Raw genomic sequence first — 20727 nt, 5'->3', positions numbered from 1 at the left:
TTCATTCTATCTCGCAGCGCGCACACTTGTAGCATTTGCATGTTACTGTCTGCACCCACTTTACCCCCCCCCGTTTTTTCTCTCTCGATCCCACTGTATGTATGCACAGCCTTTCTTTTTTTTTCTCCTTTTTTTTTCTTCTTCTCTTTCTTTCTTCCTCTCCTATTCCTCCCTCAGTCTCACGTTTTCCCCTCCTTCTCCCCCCCTCATATTGTCACATATCCTCTTGTCTGCCAGCTGTCTCCTTCATCAGCATCTCTTCACAGTGACATCATACACCCTCAAAGTCCAAACCCAACCAAATTCAAGCTACTCACACAAATACACACACGTGCACGCATTCTCCTACACATACACATCATATTCTACTATTGATATGGATATCACAACTACTCACAAGCACGCTCATCTCACTTATGCATAAACCCACATCACATCCTCACTTTAGTTGGCTTAGTTCATTCAGGATTACTATGTAACACTTTGCCTATGTACAAATAAAGCATACATTTAAATGTACTGTATATATTCCCATGATTTTTACTTCCAGGTACACATACTTCACATTTGATCTTGTTTACACACACATCACCAAAAGCTAGTCTAGGATGAACTCACTGCAGTTTGTCACTTGGAATGTCAGGGGAGTTGGGTCGATAGAAAAAAGACAAAAAATTTGTAATCATTTGAAGAACACCCAAGCAGACATTGTCTTATTACAAGAGACTCACATGTCCAAGTCAGCTGTCCATACACTTCACTCACCACAGTTCCCACACACATATTTAGCAAGTTACACCTCCAAACAGAGAGGGGTAGCTATTTTAATTAACAGGAGGGTGAATTTTACACTCCACAACACTATTACAGACACAGAAGGGAGATATATATATATAAATGAACATATCTGTTGATAATGTACATTTCTGCATTGCCAACATATATGGTCCGAATGTTGACGACCCCTCCTTCTTTCATGCCTTCTTTTCTTCTCTCTCGGCACATTTGGATACAAGTATGATCTTGGGAGGGGACCTCAACTTAGTATTTAACCCAGAAGTGGACAGATCTAGCCCAGCTGGGAGACATCGTGAGTCTCAATCAACATTGATCCTGAAGAAATACATGAATGATTTTGGTCTTTGTGATGCTTGGCGCTCTTATCACCCTACTCACAGGGAATATACTTATTTCTCACCAGTGCACCACACCTACTCTCGTATTGACTACTTTTTGACAAGCAACTCAATCATATCAGACATTTCAAACATTCACATACACCCTATCACCATTAGTGACCACGCCCCAGTCTCTCTTTTCCTCACTCACCAAACTATGAGCGCTCCTACTAGATGTTGGAGATTAAATACATCATTACTAAAAGACTCAGACTTCCTAAAATACTTTGAAAGAGAGTGGACAATGTTTTTAGACTTCAATGACCGACCCGGTGTCTCGGCTAGTATTCTGTGGGAGGCAGCAAAAGCAGTAATGCGTGGAAAAACCATTTCATATTCAACATATAAGAAAAAGAAAGAGAGAATACTAGAATCAGAGTTGGAGAAAAAAATCCAAATCCTCGAAGCAGCTCATGCTGACTCACAAGATGAGCATATCCTAAGTAACCTAAGAAAACTGAAACTAGACTTAAAAGAAATTACTGACAAGAAAATTCAGTTCCAACTGCAGAGACTACGTTTGGAAAAGTTTGAGGATGGCAATAAACACGGAAAATACTTAGCTAACCGACTAAAAGTCATAAAGAAAAAAGCTCTATCTCCTCCATTAGAAACTCAGTAGGTCATATCACTCACCTCCCGGTGGAAATTAATTCCGTCTTTAGGTGCGTTTATAAAAATCTATATACACCTCAGATTAAACCATCTCTCCCAGATATCGAAACATTTCTCAACACCATAGAATTACCAAAATTAAATGACGAACAGGTGACAAACTTAGATGTACCCATTTCATTAATAGAACTCCATAACGCTCTACACCGGTTGCCGAATAAGAAACCACCAAGACCTGACGGTTTCCCTGCCGAGTTTTATAAAACATTCTGGTCATTACTAGCCCCAATATTTCTTAGAATGGTTTTGGAAATCAAAGACAGTTCATGCTTGCCTCCAAACATGAACTCGGCTACAATCAGTCTCCTGCTGAAACCGGATAAGGACCCAACACTACCTTCCAGTTATCGTCCAATTTCACTGATTAATGCAGATCTTAAAATAATATGCAAAGGCTGGAAAAAGTTACCCCTCATATAATACACCCTGATCAATCAGGATTTATTAAGGGGAGAAACTCAACTAGCAACGTACGCCGTCTAATCAATCTGATTGATTACTCTATCATCCATAATTTAGAAACCACAATTGTCTCATTAGATGCTGAAAAAGCATTTGACAGAGTAAACTGGGAATTTCTCTTTGCAACACTACAAAAATGTGGCTTTGGAGATTCATTTAGAACATGGATTAAAATACTATATAACACCCCGAAGGCCTCTGTTCAGACCAACAATCACATCTCTCCAGAATTTACTTTACAAAGAGGTACTAGGCAAGCGTGTCCACTCTCTCGCTCACTATTTGCTATCTTTATCGAACCTCTTGCAGCTGCAATTCGACAACATATAAATATTAAAGGGATCCACACCACAAATGTTCATCATAAGATAAGCCTTTATGCTGATGACGTATTACTCTTCCTAGATAATTCACATTCTTCACTTCACGAATCTATCTCACTCATTAACAATTATATGACCTTCTCAGATTACTCCATTAACTGGTCTAAATCCACAGGACTGCCCATTAACTTTGGTTTCTAGAGCACCCCCTCTATACCACTGTGTTCAGGGAACATTAAGTATTTGGGTATTAACATTTCCTCCAACCTGTCAGACCTGATCCGCTTGAATTATACTCCACTATTGAAGTCAATAGAGGATGATCTTGCACGTTGGAGAACCTTACCCATCTCACTTACAGGCAGAGTATCCACCGTGAAAATGATGATTTTACCAAAGGTTAATTATCTATTTTCCATGATCCCCACCAAACCATCTATAATACCATCTGTGCTGACCAGCTCTGTGGAGTGTTAAGGCACTTGTTCAATCTCAGCCTGAGCCTGGAGAAAGTCCCGGCCGTGTGGAAGACCTCCTGTGTGGTCCCGATACCAAAGAAACCACGTCCCAAGGAGCCTAACCACTTCAGCCCTGTTGCCTTGACCTCTCACCTGATGAAGACCATGGAGAGGATTATCCTGCAGCACCTGCGACCCCTGGTGGGCACTCAGCTGGACCCGCTGCAGTTTGCTTACCGGCCTAGGATCGGAGTAGACGACGCAGTGATCTACCTGCTGCACAGATCACTGCTACACCTGGAGGACAGCGGGAGCGCTGTGAGGGTCATGTTTTTTGACTTCTCCAGTGCCTTTAACACCATCCAGCCGTCACTGCTCAGAGTGAAGATGGAGAGTGTGGGAGTAGACCAACAACTGACTGCATGGATTATAGACTACCTCACCAACAGACCACAGTATGTGAGGCTCCGTCACTGTGTGTCTGACATGGTACTCTGCAGCACAGGTGCCCCTCAGGGTACGGTGCTCTCCCCTTTCCTCTTCACCCTCTACACCTCGGACTTCACACACAACTCCCCACAGTGTCACATCCAGAAGTTCTCCGATGACACAGCCATCGTTGGTTGTGTTTCGGACCGTCCTGTATGATCTGGAATACAGGACGGTCATCAGGGACTTTGTCAGCTGGAGTGAGCTTAACCAGCTACAACTCAACACCAGCAAGACAAAGGAGATGATCATTAACTTCCAGAGGAAAACATCCCACTTCACACCGGTGAACATCCAGGGAGCGGACATAGAATTGGTAGACAGCTACAAATTCCTGGGTGTTCACCTTACCAACAAACTGGACTGGTCCGTCAACACCCACGCCCTCTACAAGAAGGGCCAGAGTCGCCTCCACCTGCTGAGGAGACTGAGGTCCTTTGGTGTGTGCAGGACTCTCTTACGGACCTTCTATGACTCTGTGGTGGCCTCAGCCATCTTCTACGCTGTGGGCTGCTAGAGAGGGGGCAGCACGGACAGGGACAGGAGCAGGATAAATAGACTGATCAGGAGAGCGAGCTCTGTCCTGGACGGTCCTTTGGACTCCGTGGAGGAAGTGGGGGAGAGAAGGATGTTGGCTAAGCTGACATCCATCATGGACAACACCTCTCACCCGCTACATGACACTGTTGTTTCCCTGGGCAGCTCCTTCAGCAGCAGACTGTTACACCCACGGTGTAAGGAGAGGTTCCGCAGGTCCTTCATACCGACCGCTATCAGGCTGAACCACCTGAACCATTTTGTATTTCACTATGTCTATACATTGCATGCATTGTCTATGACTATGCATTCTTTACTTGTGTACATACTTGTGTATCTTGCTAGCTGCTGTAACAGATGAATTTCCCTGCTGTGGGATTAATAAAGTACTACTAGTACTACTACTACTAATCTGGTTGAAGTCATTAGATTCATATATAAATACATTTCTTTGGAAAAATAAGCCAGCACGAATAAGTCTCAAAACGTTACAAAAATCTAAAGAATATGGGGGCTTAGAACTCCCAAACTTCTCCAACTACTTCCTTGCAAACAGGTTACAGTATATCTTAAAATGGATCAAACCGAACCCATTGGATTATTTATGGCTAGACATACAACAATCACTTAGCCACGAAATCCCAATTTGTAACCTGCCCTTCATTAGCCAAATCCTCCGGAAAAACAATTGTTTTAAAAATATAAATATAAGCACCACTCTGACAGCTTGGTGGGAATTTCTAAAAATAACTAAATTCTCGCTCACTCCTTGCCAATACACTCCCGTCTGGAATAATCCTGACATCTTGCTTAAAAAGAAACCATTAAATTTCCCAACATGGCACGAAAAAGGAATAAGTTGTATGAAAAATATAATTATAGGAAACAACTTTATCTCATTTAACGACCTTGTTACACAGTATGGAATAAATCATAACAAATTTCTTGAATACATACAAATTAAATCTATAATTAAAGCAAGTTTCAGGACTATATCATGGGAAAGCAATACCACTATTGAACAATTTTTTAAAATATCTGCCCCTAAAAAATTATCTAAATTATATGTTCTACTTTCAAAAAATGACAACACAATCGGAGTACCAATCTCCAAATGGAACTCAGATTTATCTACAAGCTGTGACCCTGAATTCTGGAAGCAAATATGTCTCAATGCTTCCCGGTTAATCAATAATCCCAACCTACAGCTGATTCAGTTTAAAATCCTTCATAGAGTACACTACACAGGACATAGAATGTTTAGAATGGGCTTAACTGACTCTACTATCTGTACACACTCTGCTCAGACCATAGAATAGATGACTACTTACACTCCATGTGGACCTGTGCTCCCATTAACAATTTTTGGCACAGAGTGTGTGAGGACCTATCTTTGGCACTTGGGTTCTCCATTCCTACCTCCCCTTTACTATGCCTGCCGGGCGATCTCTCCACAATTGATGTAGAAACAAACCAAACACAGCTTCTCATCACTGCATTAAGCATCGCCAAGAAAACCATTCTCAAGGAAGAAACTGAACATAGCTCCTTACAAAAATCTTTTGTTAGATCATATAGCTATGGAGAGAATGTCTGCTGAATTTAAGGAACAAATGTCAGAATTTCAGTCTATATGGGCACCAATAATTAATTCCCTGACCTGACTCTCGGGGGGGTGAGGGCGTCTGTCTCTGCCTCTGGGGGTCTCGTTCATCTGGCTTGGGGTGTGGTCCTGGTTGCCGGGTGGCCCTGGTGCCTCGGGGGCTGGCGGGGGCAGGCTTGGTGTCCTGAGTCTTCTTTGCTGGGCTGCCTGCCTGGGGGGGCTGGTGGGTGGGGGTGAGGAGGGGTCCGGGTTGGGTGATGGGGCGGGGGCGGGGGGGGCGTCCAGGGGGCGGCGTTGGTTGACCTCCGGGGTGGTGGGTGGGCAAGGTGCTGCATCCTGCGGGTGCCGGGCGCCTACTGCTGCTGGGGGGGCCCGTGTGCGGCTGGTGGCGCTGGCTCTCCCTCGCCTCCTTTGCCTCTGGGGGTGGGGCAGGGTCTGCCCTGGGCCCTCCTGCTCGGCTTCCGCGTGGGGTCGTCCGGTGTGGGGGCCGGCCTCTCCCCCTGGTGAAGACGTGGGTGCTTGAGCCCAGCTGCCCCTGCGGAGCTACCTCCCCTGGGTGGGAGGTGGGTTGGGTTGCCCCCTTTTTTAAAATTTATTAATTTAATTTAATTCAATTTAATTTTACTGATTTATGTGTGTGGTGTATGTATGACAGGTGGGAGCTGCTTGTTGTCCTCCGGCGCCTGTGGCTGTCCCCCGGGTGACTGGGGGCGCGGAGGTGGGGGTCGCAGATGTGCGGTTTGGGCTCGGGGTGGGGGCTGCGTGGTGCTGGGGTGGGGGGATTCCTTGCTTTCTCCCGTCAGGGATGGGGCCGCTGTGGCTTGGTAGGCGGGGGGTGTGGGGGGCCGCTGTGGCTTGGTAGGCGGGGGGTGTGGCGGGCCGCGGGCGGGTGGCGTGTGGGTGCGCATGGGGGCGGGCAGCGTGGTGTTCTTCTGCGTGGCGCTGGCCGGGATCGGCGGGGGGATGCTTGCTCCGGGGTGGGGCAGTCGGGGGTGGCTTTGGTTGGGGGCTTGGGGGTGGGGCTGGCGGAGGGCTGGCGGGCGGTCCCTGCTACCTGCTGGTGTCTGGCTGGTCTCTGCTTCCTGGCTGGCGGTTGTCTCCCTCCCTCCGGGGTTTCTCCCTTGGCGTGTTGGTGGATGGGGGTGGAGTGGTGGACGGTCTGCGGCGTGGCGGGCAGGGGCATCTCCTTGGGCGCCGGGCGGGCGGTCGCTCCGAGGCCATGTCGTGTGGTGCTTGCTTCTCTGTCCCTCCCTGGCGCCTCTGGCTTGCGTGCTTCATGGGTGTGACCGTGCTCCGCTCTATGTGGGGTCCGGTGCTCTTGTGGTTGCCATAGTGTTGCTCCCTTGCCGATCGTGGTGGTATGCGGGGGGCGCGTGGGCGCGGTTCCTGCTGTCCTGGTGGCGGTCGGATCTGCCTTGCAGCATGTGGCTGGTCCGTGGTGTGTGGCAGTTTGGGGGTGGCGCTGTGGACGCTACCTCCGGTGGGGCTCCGGTGTTGGGGGGTGATGGGGGTATCGCCTCTGGGGGGTTGGGTGGGCCGGACTGGGCATCCTGGCTGGCCAGGTAAGGCCTGTGGTGTGTCCTGCGGTCTGTGGCTCGCTCGAGCCTGGGCTGTGGTGGGTGGCCGGTCGGTCATGTGTCCTTGGTCCCCCCCTGCTCGGTTTGGGCGGCGTTGGGGTATGGGGCCCCCGTCTTTCCTGTTCCACTGCACTACCTCACATACATGTAGGACTTTGGGGGGTGGCCTACGGTCGGGTTGGGGAGGGGAGCTGCCTTGTGGGGCTCCTTTGCCCCTGCTGTACCACTGACCTGTTGCCCCCCAATTTTAATCACACAGTAGACACTTAGGGTTTGGGGGGCTGGTCAGGTGAGGGGCCCTCCAAGCGGCAGCTGTCCCCCGATTTTAATTGCATCATTAGCTATCATCCACATACACCCCTATCATATACACGCACACAGATACACCCCTCAGGGAGACCAGCTCTTCATAGCTGTCCTCTTATATTTTATTTTATTTATTTATTATTTTTTAATTGCATAATAGACATAATCACACCTTATCACATACACGGGTGGGGCGGGCTGGATTGGGGTGCCTTGTGCCTGTTCCGCTGCGCCTGCCCGGCAGGGTCGGGGGTGCGGCCGGGGACCTGGCCGTCGCGGTGGCTCGCCCGGGGTGGCCTGGCTTGTGGGATGCCTTTGTCTGGTTCGCCTGCCTTTCACTGGGGTGGCCCTCTGGGGCCTGTTGATGCCGGGACTTGCACTTGCGGTGCTTCCCCTGGACTGACACATTCCGCGGGCGCCTCTGCGCTCTTGGGGCAGGTTCGGCTGTCTCCGGGGGGCGGTGCCGGTGCTGCGGGTGGCCCGTGTGCCGCCGCTGGGGCTTGTGGTTGCTGCGCTGCAGTGGCTGCTGGGGAGCCGGACCGTCTGGTGGGTTGGGGCTTGGTCATGCTTGCGGGTACTGTGGGCCCGCTGGGGGGGTTGTGCTCTGCTGAGCGCTTGGGCGTTTGCCGCCGCTGCTCTTTGTGCTCTGCTGGGCCGCTGTCTGTGTCCTCGCCTCCCCGGTCTGTTGCGGGCTTGTCGTGGGTGGGGCTCCGGTGTACGGGTGGTGCTTTGGTGCGGGTCGGCTTTGGTGGCATGTGGCTGGTCTGGCTTCTGGTGGCTGGTGGGGTCCGCCAGCTGGTCTACTGTGGGTCTCGCCTTCTCGGCTCTGGTGCTTGGCCTCCCTGAGGCTTGGGGTGCGGTGCTCCCGCTCCCTCTCCGGGGTTTGCTGCCCCGCGGGTGTCGGTTGGCGCTGTGTGGTGGTTCGCCTGGCTGCTCGCCCGTTTTCCCGCCCGCTTGCTCATTTTCCCGGTTTCCTCCTCGCTGACTCCTCTGTCTGCCTTGCTGGCGACGTTCTACCGTTGGGAGGGTGTCGCCTGGTGTCTTCCTGCTCCCTGGCGGTCCGCGCCTGGGTTCTGGATTGTATGTCTGGGACCCCGGCTCCGCTGCTCCTTGGGTTACCAACGGGGGATAGGGCTAGGCTTCCGGGTGTCGGGCAGTCGACCACTGTGTGTGTGTGCGCCCGCGCGCGTGTGTGTGTGTGTGTGCGTAGGAGTGTGTATGTGTGTGCGCGTGGGTGTGTACTTTTATTTATTTATTTATTTTAGTGATTTATTTTTTTGGGGGGGGGCATACAGGGGTTTGCTCCGTGGGGTCGGGTGCTGGGTGATACATCTCTGCCACCTGTGCCTCCGCCGGGTGGGTGGAGGGTGTGCCTCCTGCATCCCTGGGCGGGGCGGCCCTGTGTCGGGGGTCAGGCAGGGGTTGGCCCGGGGCGGGCCGGGCTCCGCTCCCTGGGGAGCGGTGGGGGGGGGATTGGCGCTCCCGGCGTGGGCGGGCTTCTTTCCGGTTGAGGGGGTGTCTCTGGGCTTCCGGTTTGTGGCCCCCGGTACTCGTCTGCCTTTTTGGGGTGTGATCTCTCGCTGGTCTCAGGGGTTGGCTGTCCTCCGGCCCGCCGGCGCCCTGTCTTTGGCTGGGATTACCTCTCTGCGGCCCCTTGCTGGTCTTCCCGGGGCTCTCTGGGCTGGCTCTTGGGGCGCTGATGTTTGTGCTGCCTGCCCCTGTGGGCCTGGTGGCCTTCTGGCGGTGGGGGCTCGGCCTGGCTATTTGGGGCGGGGCTCTCTGGGAGGTGGAGGGCGGCCCCTTTCCTTTCATGCACTCTCAGTGACAATTACACGCCCACACATTCTTGCACTTTTATATATATGAAGTCTTCCCCACATACAGAGATACCTGTACATATGCACACTCACAGTACATATGTACTTCCCCACATTACTCACTGAGTTAACCAGGGTGTTATTATGTTGTTGGTTTTATTACAGCGACGGTGATATCAGCAGTATGACTATAGTTTTTTTTACAATGATGTGCATTACAGTGATTATCATTCTGTTCACTATCATAGATAATCATTTCATTACTACAATTATGTGTGACCGTTTCAATGCAGTATTGTCATTGTGATCACTATCATAGTTCATCATTTCATGACTACTATTATGTGTGACTGTTTCAATGCAGTATTGTCATCGTGGTTGTTGATATTATTTTGTCCTTTGTCCTTATGTCCTTGTTCGTCTTTATAGTTGTCACAGACATTTATTTGCTGATGTAGTTCTGTATGTTTCTGTTGTTCTGTTCTTGTTGTCACAATTGTTGTTGTTGCTGCTGTTGTCCTTGTCTCTTTTTTGGAAGGTGTGTGTCCCATTACATCTGGCGTAAAAGTAACACCGTATTTCAGAAAAAGAACATCATACCAACAGTAAAATATGGTGGTGGTAGTGTGATGGTCTGGGGCTGTTTTGCTGCTTCAGGACCTGGAAGACTTGCTGTGATAAATGGAACCATGAATTCTGCTGTCTACCAAAAAATCCTGAAGGAGAACATCCGGCCATCTGTTGGTGACCTCAAACTGAAGCCAACTTGGGATCTGAAGCAGGACAATGATCCAAAACACACCAGCAAGTCCACCTCTGAATGGCTGAAGACTTTGCAGTGGCCTAGTCCAAGTCCTGACCTGAATCCTATTGAGATGCTGTGGCATGACCTTAAAAAGGTGCTTCATGCTGGAAAACCCTCCAATGTGGCTGAATGACAACAATTCTGCAAAGATGAGTGGGCCAACATTCCTCCCCAGCGCTGTAAGAGACTCATTGCAAGTTATCACAAACGCTTGATTGCAGTTGTTGCTGCTCAGGGGGGCCAACCACTTATTAGGTTTAGGGGGCAATCACTTTTTCACACAGGACAATGTAGCTTTGGATTTTTTTTCTCCCTTAATGACAAAAAGTTTCATTTGAAAACCGCATTTTGTGTTCTGTTGTGTTGTCATTAATATTTAAATTTGTTTGATGATCTGAAACATTTAAGTGTGACAAACATGAAAAAACACAAGAAATCAGGGAGGGGGCAAACATTTTGTTGCGTATGCGTATTATATACACAAACAAACAAAAATAATTTTCTTTGACAGAAAATGTGTTGGCTGAAGCATGTTTTGCCTGCCCTTCTTATGTTAGCTTTTGTTCTTTTTCATCCATTCACCTTAAATATTTAAACATATATCTTTTACACACAGTAAGCAGTTTATGTGCACAAAGGTGTTTATAATTCAGCTTTATATTTACTCCTAATATTGTTTTTAAGTAGGTTTTTAAATGTATGCAGTGTGTTGCATAGTGTAATTCCTACCTGTGCTTTTGCATAGCCTCTTAGTTCATATCCATTAGTTTGAAGGTGAAACATCCTCTGCATGCCTTCTGGTAGCATATTATTATTATTATGGACTGTATTCATAACTGGAACACTTTTATCATCTACAAGCTCATGGAATTGTAAGATTTGTTTCAAACCATCTGGTGTGTCGCTAGGGGAGGGGTCTGCAATCTGTGGTGTGCAATTCTGGGTTTTCTGCTGAGAAACCATAACGCTGGTCAACTGCAGGTGGCATCAGGTGTGGCTCGTCACTCCGCCAGGAGGAACAGGAAGACAGAAAGGAACGTGACAATAAGGAAACATCGGAGGGGTCCAAAGTGTGGCCCGTAGCTATTTTTTTTTATTGGCCCATAGCACATTCTAAAATATAATAAAAATTGCATTTAACAAGAAAGGGGGAAAAAAATCAGCAGTAATTTTCCAAGAATAAAGTCAAAATATGAACAGAAAAAAATTGTAACCTAACATGAAAAAGTAAATTTTACATGAATGACGTTGTAATGTTTTGAGGGAAAATAATGTCATTTTAACATAAAGCTAAAGTTGAAATATTAACCCTCTGAGGCTCAAATTAAGTTCTTGTAACAGGAAAATTCTGATATTTGGGGAAAATTGTCATATGGGGTAGTAGTATACAATTCAGACTTTTTTTTTTAGCAAAAGCTTCACATGTATTGTATTCTGAGATGTTGCAGGTTTACAACATTGGCCCGGTGTGGTAAATTAACGCCGAAAACTTAATATGGTATGAAAACTTTATTTGCATAGAACATTTCAAAACAATTTTTTCAAAGTACTTTACAGTGGAAGAATAACAACAAAAACAACTTGGTATAGATAAGGAACAATAACAATAACTTTTCATCCCCTACATCAAACAATATTGAGATATAATACCAATAATACTATATCGACGTTTCAAATCCTAATTGAGAAGGCCAGGTCTGAAGGTCACTTCTTCGTGTGGTAGTCCAAGAAACAATTTTTGTCCTTTGTAAAGCACAAAAGCACTTTGCACTTCAGACAGGCCATTTGTGTGTAGCCATTCTTGCACACTCTGCATCGTCCACGTTTATCAGCATGGATGGGAAAATGATCGAATCGGTCTAGTCTGACCTCAACTGATGGCGCAATGATCCTCTGACCTGGAGGTGAAGATGTGGCAGCTTGACTGCATTCTGGAGCCTCTTCCGATGACGGTCGTCCTCTTTTCCGACTGTTCAAGTTAGCCCGTTTGCCAACCTTGATGAGGGCATCTGCAACTTGAGCGCGGAAGTCAAGAAGCGGCATATACTTCTTCTCCTGCTTCTGGGTGAGATGACGGCGGTAGAGGAGCCAACCATTGACCAGTGATAGGTCAATCAAATAGTACAAGATGCGCAGATACCAACGACGTGGGCGGAGTTCAATGCGATAGAGTGCAGCAAACATGTCTGCCAAGTCAACTCCTCCCATGTTGTTATTGTACACCTTGACAATGTGGGGTCTGTCCACTTCCACATATTCCTTCTTCTCTTTTGACCACCTTCTGCATCTATCAACAGGATCAGGGCCAATGAAGGATGATGCCAGTAACACTGCCTTGTTATCATACCACTTCACGATTGCCATCCCACTTGTCATTTCATATTTCACTTCATATGCACCACGCCCAGCCTTTGAAAGTTCCTTGTCACTTTTGAGGGTACATCCACGTAGACGGTTTCGATTGATGGTAGCAACTGATAGAATTCCCATTTTCTTCAGTTCCACAATGAGTTCAGGTGAAGTGAACCAGTTGTCAAAGAAGCACTTGTAGTTTAGTCCTTTCGGAACATCTGATACAAGACGAAGCACAACTTCACCTGCAACACCAAGTCCACGCTCATTGGGTACGGTCCCTTTTCCAGTGTATACTTCAAAGTCATAGACTAGTCCAGTGACACCTGCACGAGTAAAGACCTTGATTCCCCATTTTTTCGGCTTGTTCTTAATATATTGTTTCATTCCAATTTTTCCTTTGAAGGGGATCATCTGCTCATCAATGGAGTTGTTTTCTTCCGGTTCAACTTTCAAACAGTTTGCACGGACTTTCTCAAGTACTGGTCGCACCTTGAACAATGGATCATATCCAGGCTCACCCTTTTGCTTCACATTGGTATTGTCGTTCATATGGATGTATGTTCGCAGATTATCAAATCGCTTACGTCCCATGACAGTTGCAATTGGGTTGTAGCGTGTTGTTGTCTGCCAGTACATGCGGTATGATGGCATACGTACTACTGTCATCAATATGTGTAAACCAATGAATTGCTCCATTTCAGAAGGGGTTGTTTTTAGTTCTGGGCCATTCTTCATAACTGCATACAGGTTTGATTGGTCAGAAATAAGTTCAAACACGGATTCATCCATGAACTGATCAAAATACCACTTTGGACTTGGTATTTCATCTGGTGGAGGTGAGAATGCAGGTCCTTGGAATGAAGGGTCTATGTCAGCTGCTGGGGGTTTCCTCTGCCTCCAAGAAAAAACTTTGTTCACTGGAGCTGGGCCGGGCTGAGGTTCATCATCATCTGGGACCTCAATGTAATTGTCTGCATGTACGTTATGAATTTCAACATCAAGTGTGTTTGGATTAGGTATTGCTATTGCTCCCAGTGTCTCATCATCATCAAGGCTGAAGTCAGACTCGTATGCTTCAGCAGGTTCAACAAAATCTGGATCACCAATTTCATCGTCTGAAATGGATTCTGTCTCAGATAAAGCACCATCAGGAAGGCAAACCATTTCAATGGCTTCCTTGAGTGAATATGATCTCTGTCGGCCTGCCATAACGCACCACAAACCTGCAACCAGAGTATGCTGTAAGCTAGTTGACTAAAAAAGCTTCCAGTCCAACAAAGATATATACTAATACGATATGTGCAATGGAATTTAGGCTACATCAGTTTTGCTCACTGAACAGTCAAATGAACATCACATTATGCCATTACGTTTGATCAAATCTGCCTCTGATAGTGTGTAACTTCACTCCAAATTATTTCATTTTCCATAGGATGCACCCTCAATGACAACTCAAATCAATAAGTAAACACTGGTGATAGGAAAATAACCATAGTATAGACTGTTGCTCAAAATATAGGTAAACTAGAAGACAAAGCATGTGGCATCCATTGGTACTAGTCCGGCCAAACGTTGCAAAGCTGCAACAATGAAATAGAGCTGCCCCTAGGGGAAAACCCAGAGGAGATAAAAATCTACAAATTGGCATATACTGTATCTCTATACTGTCATGATTCATCTTATACAGTATTGGTTTCAAAATAAAGGTGATTGGTAATAATACCTACATGAAATGGATGTCTAGAAAATCCTTTCATGTGAACCCAAGAAGACATGTTGAAAGTGAGAAAACCCGCCATCTAGTGAGCTATTGGGGAAACTGTTTGTTGCTCATGCACAACGAAGGTCTGCAGTAGTACTTTTGAGTAAAAAGGGATCAAAAAATATGAATGTGGATTAATTAGGGGATTAGCATTTAGTTGTCACAAATCTGCAACATTTGCCTCGAGAGGGTAGAAAAAATATGTTTTTTTAAGTCGTAATATTGCAAAAAACAAACAAAATAAATATATAAAATAATATAATAATATAATGTATACATAAAGCCGTAACTTTTGGAAAGTTTGTTGACGGAAAAAGTTTGGATGTTGCGAGAATAAATTCATAATGTTATGGCAATAAATGCTTTATTATGATTGGATTGAAATTGGATTTTTTTAATGTCATAATATTATGAGAGACAAAACAAAATAAAGTTGTCATTTTTGGAAAATTCGGTTGGGGAAAAAAGTTACAATATTATGTGAACTAGAAAGATTATTTAATGAGAAAGCTGAAATGTTTACAATGGATGCAGCAAAAATGGGGTGAAAAGAACAAAGAGCGAAGCTGACACTGAAAATAGGCTTTTTCACCTCCAGTATATCTCAAAGCTGACCTGTCAGTGGAAAACATTTGGACACCCCTGCTATATACTGTATGTAGCATTACTGTGGGTTATAAATTGGTGGAAACGGTCATGCTAAAGGTTGCCGACCCCTAGGTTAGGGAGATTCCAACCTCCAACCCTAACTGGATGACACCTCAAACCCAAGAAGAAGTCAGAGTAGGGCGGCCATCTGCCTCAACAGGTATTATAGAGGCTACTAACTATTGAGTGAGTTTTGATTGTGCAACTTTGTTTGTGGTATCTTTTATGTTTCTTGAATCTTTTAGCACAAATTGTGCCCAAAAATGTTAATTCTCCATTGTGTGTCCGCATGTGTGCTGTCAAATCTGCACAAGTGAATATTTTAGCACAAATTGAGCGCTAAAATTGTCTTTCTCCCGTGCGTGTGTGTGTGTGCGTGTGTGTGTGTGTGTGGCCAAAAAGTTAACATTTGAGCAAATGCTGAGCCACCAAAAGGTTTTTCTCCTGACTGCAGTGTTTTCAACCTGCGCCCACGAGAAAAAGCGTTCGCCATAAAATGAGCAACTAAGAAGTTTTTTCTCCTGCGTGTGTTCTCATGTGTGACGCCGCATGCGCTTTTCGAAAGAATCCGGCCCCGCAAATTGAGCAACTAAAAGGTTTTTTTTCTCCTGTGTGTACTTTCGTGTGCGCAACCATTTGCACCTTTTGAGCAAATCTTTCGCCGCAGAGTGAGCAACTAAAGGGTTTTTCTCCCGTGTGCGTTCTCATGTGTGTTTTTAAAATGTACCTCTGAGCAAATCTTCTGCCACAAACCAAACAACTAAAAGGTTTTTCTCCCGTGTGCGTCCGCATGTGCAACACCACGTGCGACTTTCGAAAGAAACGAGCGCTGCAAATTGGGCAACCGAAAGGTTTTTCTCCCGTGTGTATTTTCATGTGCGTTTTCAAAATGGACCTCTGAGAAAATGTGTTGCCACAAACTGAACAACCGTAAGGTTTTTCTCCTGTGTGCGTCCGCATGTGTCGAGTCAAATCACACATATAAGAGAAACCTTTAGCACAAACTGAGCAAGTAAAACGTATTTCATGTGTCTTCTTTTTAGCGTGTCCCGAGTGTTTGTGGTCAGTGTGAGTCCTCATTTCACCTTCCCAGTCTGGATCGCTGCTCAAAGGTTCTTGAGTGTCGTCCCCGTTGTCGCTATCTGACAGTGGAGCTAAGAGGTTGTCTGCTCGTGATCCTCCACGGTGGTCTCCATCAGCTTCTGTTGACATGTGTTGCGATGAGCTGCAGCTTGGAAGCTCCGCCCATCTGTTCTCCTCACTTGGACTGTGATGAAGCTTTGAGGACTCAGGTGGTTTGTCCTCATGGTCTTCAGTCTTGAGACAGACAACAGTCAGTGGCAACTTGGTGAGATCAGCCTCCTCCAACCCGAGAAGACGCTCTCCTTCTTGAGTGATCCAGAGTTCCTCCTCCTCTTTAACGTGGGGGGACTGTGGCTCCTGCTGAGTGGGACGTTCTTCTTGACGACCAATCAATGGCTGGACGTCTGAAGGACACAACCAACGTGACGACTCAGGCGGTTTGTCTTCATGGGCTTCAGTCTTCACAGCGACAACAGTCAGTGGCGACTTGGTGGGATCAGCCTCCTCCAGCCAGCGTTCCTCTTCTTCCTCTTTAACGTGGGGGGGCTGGGCATCTGCCTGCTTCAAAGTGGCGCTCCCGCCCTGTGGTTGAGGGGGACGTTCTTCTTGATGGTCAATCAGCTGCTTGGCATCTCCAGAATACAAACAAGACAAACACACATTAGCAGTGCTCATTTCCACATTTCCCACCACTCAGCGCACACGAGTACAAGTGTTATTTATGTCTTAAATGTCTTATTTTCTCTTATTATGTCTAGTATATTGGGTAATGGGAGTGTAAAGGTGATGACTGGGGTGTGATTTCATGTCTAGAGGGTTCTAATAATGTTAAAAACTATTTTTAGAAGGTTGTAAACAGGTTTCTATGCTCCAAGTACTAAAATATCTGACTTAGAAATAAGGAAGGTTAAGGGTGCCATCTACTAATACTCCTATAAGTGGCGACGATGCTCTGTAGTGCCAACCATGTTTGTTAGTATTGCGTCCCCTGCCATTTAGATGTTGGATGTGCAGTCTTGTATATTGTTGAGCCTTAAAATGTTTTTCACTGTCAGTACTTTATGCATATTTATTTGTCAGCTATTTAAGTGGAATGTGCACTTCAGTTATCGCTTTAATTACCATATTTGGAGGTGTTTGAAATCATCATTACTAATGCTAATTGCTAGCGCGGACACGCCGTTTTGAAAGTAAATTAGCATTGCGCTAGCGCATTTGTACTGAATGCATTTCCTTTAGGTTGATTGTCACCGGGTGGAGTCGCCGCTTGTCATTAAGGCGTGATGGTTGCTCCTGCAAATGTTTTAGTTAGTTAGTTTAGATTAAAAACGTTGTGAGATTTAGATGACTACAACAAAAATCTATTTTCGGGAAAAAAATATATAAATTATAGATATATACAAATGTATACAGTTATACAAATATTTGTACATATGATATAAAAAATGTAATTAAAAATTTAAAGCTATTGTAAAAATGAACACTGCACATTTTACTGTATATACAAATATACATTAAATAAAAAATTTAAAACTGCTGTCAAAATGAACACGGCACATTAGCTCAGTTTGGACAATTCCTCAAAACAGGTCAAAAATAAAAAGAGGGCGACTGTGATTCCCTCCACCACGGGGCTTAAAATTCCTGGCGGCGCCCCTGCAGTTATCCATCCATACGTTTTCTCCTCATTAGGGTCGCGGGGGTAAGATGGAGCCTGACTTCGGGCGACAGGCGGGGTACACCCTGGACTGGTCGCCAGCCAATGGCAGGGCACATATAGGCAAACAACCATTCACACGCACATACATACCTATGGACACTTTAGAGTAGCCAATTAACCTAACATGCATGTTTTTGGATGTGGGAGGAAGCCGGAGTACCCGGAGAAAACCCCCCCACACACACGGGGAAAACATGCAAACTCCACATAGATTCAACCCAGGTCTTCCCGATCTCCAGACTGTGACCCCCTACAGTCATATATGTCAAAAAATGATACATGCCCCAAAGCAGAGGCATTTGTTTTTAGCACAACCAATATTACTTACATCTTTTATAAGTAGGTTAGCGAACACTAAACACACCTTTCACGTGCAACACAACGCTGTAAACAGCCTCCAGTTGTCGTCGATGTCGCTCCTTCTCCTCTCTGGTTTGACAAAGTTCCTCCTCGTACGACGCTATCGTTCTTTCAAACATCGCGAAAATGTCTTCAGCCGCCGCCATTAGTCGCTCCTTCACCAACTCTTTCAACATTTTGACAGTGTTTTTCTTTTTTTTCCTCTTACCGCCTTTCTCCAGCGACTGCGCCACAATACCGAAGCGTCGCTAACTTCCGCCTTCTTCTTCGATGGTTTTCGGCCAAGTCGCCCATAAACTTGCGCTGCTGCCACCTGGCGGCGGTGTAGGGGAAGCGTGTGAAGTTCAGTATTAGTTCAGTATTTCAACGGAAAAAATCTAACGCTTGTAGAGATTCACTGCACACGGAGTGAAATATTTTTTAAAAAATGTATGCCCTCATCATGCTCATGATTATAGGTTATAGTTAATAAAATCGCCAAATTCAGTAGCTCATCAAATGTGACAAATTGTCCAAAAGTTGAATAGGGTCAAGTTCTGGCACTCTAATCAACAAATTAACTTTAAAAAATGGAAAAAAGAGAAGTTATTTTTCAAGAACGAAGGACATTATTAAGAGAATAAAATCACAATATGAACAGAACACGCTGGCCACCAGGCGTCAGTAATGTTACATTGATGAGACAATAGCCACCAAAACAAGGAAATCTCCCAATGCTAATGTTTATTAATGTATTATTTTCTGTTACTATGTCTATCATATTGGGTAATAGGAGTTTAAAGATGACTGTAGGGCTGTCATTTCATGTCTAGAGGGCTCTAATAATGTCAAAAAACCTATTTAGAAGGTGGGAGACAGGTGTTCTATGCTCAAACAAAGAAAATATTCTGTTTATAACAAAGGAATCCTACTTGGCGGAAATTCGCTATGATTGTAGTTCCTTGACCTCAAAACGTTTTAAAAGATTAAACATTTTCAGCAAAAAATCATACCACAAAAGAGTAAAAATTACCAGCTAACCTGACACATAAAACATACACTTGGTTGTTTATTTGCATGTGATTAATTTGCTAAATCTTTACCAAACAATTAGGTTTACTGTTTAATTTCTTTGAATCCCGGGTTATCCCTTGCTAACGATAGCAATTCGAGGAAAAAAAAACAACCAAACTCCACATTAGCGAGCATTTTGGCAACAGAGGCAAGAACAAACTCTAACCCGGGGCCATTTGTCCACCAACTGTTTGCGGCACATTTAAAAATATAATTTGACAAGAAAACAAACAACCAAAAAATCAGCTTTAAAGAATACAGTCAAATGTTAGGAGAAAGAAGTTCTAATCTATCAAGTAAAAGTTGTAATTTTATGAGAATAACGTCATAATTAAAAAAATAACGTCACTTCAGCAGCATGAAGTTGAAATATGAAAGAAAAAAGATTGTGACGTCATCTGCTGCTGCGCCTCGTTCTCTCTTCCTCTCTCTCTCTCTCACAGCTGGGCGCGCAGCAGGAGCCGGGACAACTGGACACACCGGCAGTTAATTATCCTTCCTCCTACTTTTACCTGAGTTTGGGCAGCTGTGAGACGCCAGTTCCTTCCTTACTGCTGATCAGAGCATTCACGGCATCGCTACACAAGCCTTTTCAGGTTTCTGTGTCTCTACAGCTGGGTGGTCCCACTGTACTGCCTTTTGCAAACCTGTTTTTGTATGTACACCCTTTTTCCTGGAGTTCTGCAAGCTACGGACTCCAGCTCTTTCTGTTTGCTCCTGCTAAAGACGTTTAAAAGTTGTCACCACTCACCTTGCTGCTGCACTTTGTGGTCCGCCGCACACGCAAACGTGTCATTTTTGAAAACTTGATGTTTGACGAAAAAGTTCTAATGAGAATAAAGACAAAATATTAAGGCAATAAAGTCAAAATTACGGAAAAAAACTTCACAAGACAAAATGAAATCGTTGGGAAAAAAAACCCCAACAGAAATGGAAAAAGCAATTGTAATTTTTGGAAAAATAAAGCTAAAACATGAAGAAAATGCCATATTTTAACGAAAAAAAATTGCTATTTTACGAGAATAAACTCGTAATATTATGAGAAAAAGTGTCATTTTATTGGCATGAAGTTGAAATATAAAATAAAAAAAGACGTTATAAAAAACTGTAATGTTATGAAAACCAAACAAAACAACAAATAAAGTTGTCATTTTTGGAAAATTAGGTTGCTGAAAAAGTTATAATGTTACGAGAATAAAGTCAAAATTACAGAAAAAGCATTTACAAGAAGAAAGTTGAAATTGTTGGAAAATGTAAAAAAAAATCCATCAGAAATGTAAAAAAAATCTGTAATTTCACGAGAATAAAGTCAAAATAGGAAGAAAAAAACTCCCCATTTTACGAGAATAAACTTGTAATATTATGAGAAAAAGATAATTTTCATTTTAGTAGCATGAAGTTGAAATATAAAAGAAAAAAGATTATATAAAAATAATCTGAATATTATGAAAAACAAACAAAACAACAAATTAAGTTGTCTTTTTTTTGCGGAAACAAGTATGTTACGAGAATAAAG

The 20727-nt window shown here is 44.9% G+C and overlaps 1 protein-coding gene across 2 annotated transcripts; it reads right to left on the bottom strand.

Annotated features, from left to right (window-relative positions):
* Positions 1–211: 211 nt before the first annotated feature.
* LOC129179597 (zinc finger protein 135) lies at positions 212–18411 on the bottom strand. Of its 2 annotated transcripts, none has more exons than XM_054773029.1 (2): positions 18163–18411; positions 212–16710 (listed from the first exon to the last, which is right to left on the bottom strand). In XM_054773029.1, exon 2 carries the CDS (start codon positions 13792–13794, stop codon positions 11935–11937), a length of 1860 nt encoding a protein of 619 aa, XP_054629004.1. In that variant the 5' UTR covers positions 13795–16710; positions 18163–18411; the 3' UTR covers positions 212–11934. Both variants share the same exon structure in this region, with proteins under 2 accessions (XP_054629004.1, XP_054629005.1).
* Between the last annotated feature and the right edge of the window lie 2316 nt (positions 18412–20727).

The sequence above is a fragment of the Dunckerocampus dactyliophorus genome, chromosome 4, assembly GCF_027744805.1.
Source record: "Dunckerocampus dactyliophorus isolate RoL2022-P2 chromosome 4, RoL_Ddac_1.1, whole genome shotgun sequence".
Taxonomy (NCBI): domain Eukaryota; kingdom Metazoa; phylum Chordata; class Actinopteri; order Syngnathiformes; family Syngnathidae; genus Dunckerocampus; species Dunckerocampus dactyliophorus.
The sequence above is the reverse complement of the archived record's forward strand: the minus strand, read 5'-3'. Positions and strand labels throughout refer to the sequence as shown.

Excerpts from the sequence above, each read along its gene's own strand:
- LOC129179597 (XM_054773029.1), bottom strand. The coding sequence starts at position 13,794 with ATGGCAGGCCGACAGAGATCATATTCACTCAAGGAAGCCATTGAAATG.